At 41.6% G+C, this 7,042-nt stretch overlaps 1 protein-coding gene across 1 annotated transcript; it reads left to right on the top strand.

Moving 5' to 3' along the window:
- Window positions 1–3,314: 3,314 nt before the first annotated feature.
- Window positions 3,315–5,614, top strand: LOC308138365 (G-protein coupled receptor 26-like; the record flags this gene model as incomplete). The annotated part of the gene is made up of 3 exons (XM_080507449.1): window positions 3,315–3,991; window positions 4,414–4,527; window positions 5,275–5,614. 3 exons carry the CDS (start codon window positions 3,315–3,317, stop codon window positions 5,612–5,614), a joined length of 1,131 nt encoding a protein of 376 aa, XP_080363575.1.
- Window positions 5,615–7,042: the final 1,428 nt, after the last annotated feature.

Here is a 7,042-nt window from a genome sequence, read left to right as displayed (position 1 = left end):
ACACGCATGGGAAATTATTTGACCTTAAAGGAAAAAAATGCTACATTCGTGTTGCGTGATGTCTATTGACATATATGCGTTGTTATTCTAAATTTTTACATTTTTCAATTTGCTCAATATTCAGTTTACCTGTTGCAATTTTGATGCCGTACTTCATTGTTTCATCAGGTGGCGCCAGAGAACATTATCATATGGCGCATTAAGTGACATCGCACATTATTTTACAATATTCGCTTACATTTTCACATAAATCATTGTGTCATGAGCGACTGCCGTCTTTAATCCTTCATTTTAATGAATAAGGGATAAGGAATAGCATATGGGGGCCTTGCAAGCGGCTGCAGAGACATTTAGAGGATTATATGTATATGACCAGGTGTAGTTGTAACCCTCTCGCCTCATTAACTTCAGGCCTGTAAGCAAATTTATCTTGGTTAGGACAACCCTGCAGAGAACTGGTGCTATTTAAGAATTAAAATATAATATGCTCTCGTCAACTTTTCCATCCAAGTAGAAAGGGCAGAGATGAAAACCTCTCATTTCTTTTTTTGTCTGCGGAATTAACGAAATAAAACAATGTAGTCATTACTGATAATTTATGGGATGAATGGGCACCTGCACATGTCAACCACTGCTATAACAAATTGTAGGATTTCTACTTTCCTGGAAATGTAACAATGTATTTCATTTAAAATGCCATAAATCACATACATGCTTTTTTAATTTCGGTCCTGTAACTAATCTAAATTAAACGATTTTTTTGCAAATTGGTAATTCCAGTTCGTATCCCTTTGGTGGGGGTCTCAGCGAGCATGTTAATTGAAATTTTGCAAAGGGCTCATGTGTGCTGCTTGCATGTGACAGTGGTAAATGAGTCTATTTTACATTGGAGAAGTATGTGAAAATAGAAACAGTTTCATGAATGATATTAATGTGCTCTAATCACACATCACAGTCCCTTTATGAGAAAAAAAGTTATCTGTGTAACTTTTGTTTTGGTGCAGACATACTTACCCCTCCAACATATTACAGGATAAGAGAAACACTAAATCTAAACTTCTTCTGTCTGACATTACAATGTTCTATTGCCTGGATTCACTGTAACAATGGACCAACTCAGTGGAGTATTCACTTTCAGTACACAACATATTGGAGGAAACATTTGTATTTCATACATAGTTCAGCAACAAATATCAAAGATTCGATAACATTTCACTTGAAAGAAATATGAAAACTTCCATCCATCCATCCATCCATCCATCCTCCAAACGCCAGACTTTGGTAAATTGAAACCTACTAAATTGAACGAACCTGTAATGAATATATTCAAAGGGCACTTAATGAACTTCAAGATTTGTTCTTATTCGTGAGGATGATGTTAGACATTTGAGGGTAATCAAATCTATGCTGACAGGTGGTAGAAGAACATCATGTTTCACAGTACAGTTTTGAGTTTGTGTGTTTCTGGAGTATTTACTTTTCATTCTACCATATGCTTTACCTCCAGTTGAGGAAACACTTAATCTCATTCATTTCTTAGCTACAGACATCACTTCACATTTTATCAAATATTATTCAGCAATAAATGATCATTATAACAATAATATAACTTCACAATAATTAAATTACTTTCACCTTCATCAACCTCATTAAATGCTGCTCAGACTTGACAGCTGATATAAATAATGTGGGAAATGACAACATTTACAGCCATTACTTTAATAGTTCTATAGTATTGTGAAGTGTTGACATGGTTGACATGGTTGTGCATGTGTTTAGCACTTTTTTTTCCTCACAGCAGAAATAGCCCTGGTTCAAGTCTTTGGCAGTGGCTTCTCTGTGTGTGGTGTCTCACGTTCTCCCTGGGTATATATACAGGTTGTATCTGGATTCTCCAGTTTCCTGCCATGGTCCAGAAACCTGCATTTAAGGTTAATCTGTGACTCATGACTTCCATTAGCATGTATGGTAGTGTGTGTTTCTCTGTTTGCCCTTGGAATGGTGACCTGTACAGGTTGTACTCTTTGCCCCATAAGCCTGAAGCATGTTGGGATCCGGTCCAACCAATCGTGACTCCAAGTTGGATAAAACAACATAGATGATGGATTGATATTTTCCTGTCCCTGTTGTTCGTTATTTGTGACCTTATTTCTCATTCTGGCCATCCCTCTTTTGTTCTTTGCTGAAGAAATGTTAGTGAAGGTGGTTGAGTCAGTCAGTCCCTGTTGTGTACACAAAACATGCACACAGGCACACAGGCAGACTCAAAGGAGTGCACTTGTGACAGTAACTGCTACAATCCCCACCCACTTCCGCTGTCATGAATGCCCTCACTTTAATCCTACAATATCAGCTACTGTTAATCAGATATAAGCCAAGCAAAGAGTCAAGACATCAAAATTGTCCTTAATATGCCTTTGCAACAAAGTCAAAAGCATCAAATGTTCATACATACGAATGGACCAGTGAGATTCCAGTATGTTGAGTCATTTCTTCTGGAGGCTGCACACACAGACAGTTGTCCTCCATTGGGGGAGGCACCGCTGTACTCTGGATATGTCCTCCCAGCTGCACTGTTTCCACTCCACTGTTGGCTCTGGTCTCCCTTCTGATATTTGGGCGGTGGACTAAAATGTAAGTGCCTATTACTGAAACATTGAATAAAACCAGCAAGCGGGGTGGTGATGTAATTCGGTTTTGTCTCGTTAACTTGCAGAATGTTTGACCAACTACGTATAAATTGTGGCATTTCAATATCACATTTAAAAACTTCATCACGTATCCCTCATTTGCAAAAGCATCGAGCTCAATGTGACGTTTACGCCACCAGTCTTACCACCAACCACGCAATCCTGCGTCGTGCTTCTATTTTTAATCTAAGAGGCTATTTTCGAACAGACGCACACCAACGTCGTTCATACGGTGACATAAAAGGTAGTCGGCAATAAGTTGGCACACCGAAAGCTTGCAGTTACTTCAATGTCCTTTTCCTAAGCTGCCCGCCGTGCCAGTGCGCAATTGCGCAGCGGAGAGTCTGAGCTGAGATCAGTGACATGAACGAGGGGGAGAAACTACCGCAACGTCTCAAGTGTACAAAGCCTTCCGATGTGATTCCACAACATATGATGAAGGTTATAGGAATTCCCTTTTGCATTAATCTTCGACACTCCTGGAGCCCCGAGACACTTGGAGCGGGTTCGTGGTTTTTTTTTTTTTTTCTTCCCTTTTTTTGAGTGACTGTAACTCGCGATGACCGTGTGCGTCAGGACTGTGGATGTACTCCTCAAAAGTCTGGATATATGAGCGGAAGCACCATGGACGCAGCGGACATAGTCGCTTCTGTGCTGGTTTTGGGGATTATTGTCGTGTCGCTGCTGTCCAACGTCGTGGTGCTGATCTGCTTTCTGTACAACCCGGAGATCCGCAAGCAGGTACCCGGTCTGTTCATCCTCAACTTGACGTTTTGCAACCTGTTGCTGAGTGTGTCAAACATGCCACTAACTTTAATCGGCCTGATCACCACCACGGGCCACCCCGGAGGCAGCAGCATCGCGTGCCAGATTGTGGGTTTCCTCGACACTTTTCTCACCACGAACTCCATGCTGAGCATGGCAGCGCTCAGCATCGACAGATGGGTGGCCGTGGTGTTTCCCCTGAGTTACCACTCCAGAATACGACACCGGGACGCCGTGATGGCGCTGGGATACACGTGGATACACTCGCTGTGCTTCTCCACGGTGGCCACCTGCCGTTCCTGGGTTGGCTACAACCACCTTTACGCATCGTGCACGCTGTGCAGCGTCAGGGCAAAGGGAGCCGGCCTGCAGTTCATCGTTTTCAGCCTGGCGTTCCACTCTCTCACCTTCCTCCTCACGCTGATCGTGTTGTGTCTGACATATCTGAAAGTGTTAAAAGTCGCGAGGTTTCACTGTAAACGCATCGACGTGATCACTATGCAGACTCTGGTGCTGCTTGTGGACATTCACCCCAGGTAAACAAGAATGTGTGACCCGTCTTCTGAGTCATTTGTCTGTTCTTGAAATGTCTGTAGCTATATGTCTGCTTATGTCTAATGTGTTGCATTCAACGGATACCATTTATATTACACTCAAGCCTAAGACACTAAGTATATTAGTAAACAAATTATAGATGAGGAATAAGAAGCTTTTTTTTGTTGCATCACTGCTGTGAAGTTGGTGAGTTATATTATGCATTCAATTCAGAGACGTAAAATTTGAGAATCACCCTCTTTTACCTATTTTCCTGTATGTTACTGTCAGTGTTAACAGTACCCAGTTGTCACGGCATTCATTGGAACCATCCCACATGTTTTCTCTTTGGATCGCCTCATTATGTCCGCACATCTCTGATCAAGCCTCCTGGGCAGATAATGGTACCTGTGTGCTTTGACAGTGTTCGCCAGAAATGCTTGGATGAGCAGAAGCGGAGGAGGCAGAGGGCCACCAAGAAGATCAGTACATTCATCGGCACATTTGTTGTGTGCTTCACGCCTTATGTCATTACAAGGTGAGCAGAGATTTTTCATTGTGTGTTTGTGTGTGTGTGTGTGTGTGTGTGTGTGTGTGTGTGTGTGTGTGTGTGTGTGTGCGTGTGTGTGTGTGTGTGTGTGTGTGTGTGTGTGTGTGTGTGTGTGTGCGTGTGTGTGTGTGCGTGTGCGTGTGCGTGTGTGTGTGTGTGTGCGTGTGCGTGTGCGTGTGCGTGTGTGTGTGTGTGTGTGTGTGTTTTGATGGCTTCTTTCTTCTGTTTTGACTCGCAGCCTCAAGCAGAAATACCATTAAACTACAACTGAACCCTACATGTCTTTTGCTGTATCTGTGTGGTTATAATTAGCTTCTAATCTGAATACAGACGGTAACAAACATTTTCAGCTCAGTCTTGTTATTCAGTTATGTTTAGTAATGTTTAGTGGCTTTATTTTCACCATGGAATAATAATTATAGGCCCATGTCCTGGTGGGTTTATACTTTGTTTGGCCTTTATTTGAATGGACAAAAAATGTAAGCTGAGAATTCGTTTTTCATGAAAAAATAAATGCCGTAGCAAAGACCTTATGAGTTCACATTCCCTCGCAGAGTGATGGCATTTCAGTGAAGTGAAGTGACATTTTTACAGTACCAAAGGGGGTGACTTCCAGCTTTCGATCTCTTCCACTCCAGTTACACTGTCCTAAGAAATATCTCAGCGACTGCCCGTTGCCTGTGGACTGAGTGTGATTTCCTTTTCCCATTTTTTTGTCTGCTTTATTTGAGGTAGAATCGTAGAGCTCTTCACTGCGGGGCCAATAAGCCCTCACTGGGGGGTACTGTCCAAATGTCTGGCCTACAGCAAGGCAGCGAGCGACCCCTTTGTCTACTCGCTGCTGCGCCACCAGTACAGGAAGACCTGCAGCCTTCTGGCGAACAAAGTGCTCAAGAGGAGTCCACTCAACTCCTCTTCTCGCAGGACTGAGAACAACACGGCGAGGAGCAACACTAACGCCAACGACGTCCGGCCGCAGAACGACGTCCGGCCGCAGAACGACGTCCGGCCGCAGAACGACGTCCGGCCGCAGAACGACGTCCAGCTGTCAAACAACAAGCCGCTTGAACCGTGAAAGCGTCCACTTTCAGAGACAGTTTCTCAAGTTCTCGCTGTGGATGCTTTGCTTTGAGGGTTTGCACTTCTAAAAAAGAAGAGAGACAGAAACGGGATCGCGCTGTGACGGTGTGAAATCAGAGTGAATGAGATGCTTCACCCAGCTTCTCGCTGACGGACAAGCCTGTTATTATTTTGTCACCAAACCCAACAATGCGGTAATCTGGCTCACCATACTTGACGCTGCCAGCCTTGCTGACACTTTCTCTAAGGTGCTCTTGTCAAGGTCGTCATTTATCGAAGAATATCATAAAGAAGCGTTTGATCACAAAGGGCAAAAATGCAGACGAGATCTGTTTTAATTTAAAAAAAAATTTTTTGCAAAAATAACTTAATGCAGATGTACATTTATTTATGTAACCACTTTGAGCAGCTGTTTTGATTGAAACAATGACAAACATTTACAGCAGCAGGACTGTCAAATCAAACTAAAGTGACCATGATGTTGGTGACAAAGGAACAGTGCTGTTGTTTGTTTTCTTTTTTGTTTGTTTTTGTAATGGCTCCCTCGCTGATTATCAGCCGGAAAATGAGTAACCTCATTACGTGGTAAATTACTCTGGACCAGTCAGTTTTGTAAGCTCTGTGTGTAGAAGTTGTGAAAGCATTCAGTACCTTCAGTGTAAAATGGCATTTTTCCTGCAAAGCGTTACAGTTTCTAATGAGATCGTTTTGTAGCATTTGGGTAAACTTGTGTCATCTTGTCTGTGTAACATGGGCAGTAATACTATAGTGACTACTTTGTTAAATGTGTGATCGAAGGCACAAACTGCAGTGTATCTGAAGGTAGCAGGATATACAAACATTTTTTGGTTTTCATTATTTGCTTTGTAGTTCTGCTAAATTAATGGTGAAAGTGCATAATATTTGATGAAAAAAGAGAAAAAGACTGCTATAAGTAATAACTGAATTAAATTGAAGTATGCATTTGAATTAAATATGAAAGTAATTTTAAGTTAAGTTAAGTTTACATTTAATCCAAACCCTAAAATGATATTTAAGTAGACATGTCTCTTCATATGTTTGCTTTCGGTTCACCTTTAAATAATGCTGAAGTTGTAGTGAAACTAACAGACAGCTCAACGCAGAAATTGATTTTTACATTAAGTCTCATAGTAACTTAACTTGTCTTGTTTCCTCCTCAGTACCAACATAAGATGTTATAAAATAACATAGTGTTGTCACAGGATGAAATTCCACTGTATTTAAAATTGGTAAATATGAATTGAACTTTTGCGCAATACATTTACAAAGCATATAATGAAATGTCACAAGCAAAAATGTAGGCTTTGATTAGAACTTAAGTAACAGTCGCACTGAACGAAGGCATTTTTTAAAAATAAATGTGAGTGTAACTTCTGACCTCAGCGACTAATATCAAGCTATA

The sequence above is a fragment of the Blennius ocellaris genome (assembly GCF_963422515.1).
Source record: "Blennius ocellaris genome assembly, chromosome: 13".
NCBI classification, from domain to species: Eukaryota; Metazoa; Chordata; class Actinopteri; order Blenniiformes; family Blenniidae; genus Blennius; species Blennius ocellaris.
Note: the sequence above shows the minus strand (reverse complement) of the source record. Positions and strands in the feature narration are given on the sequence as shown.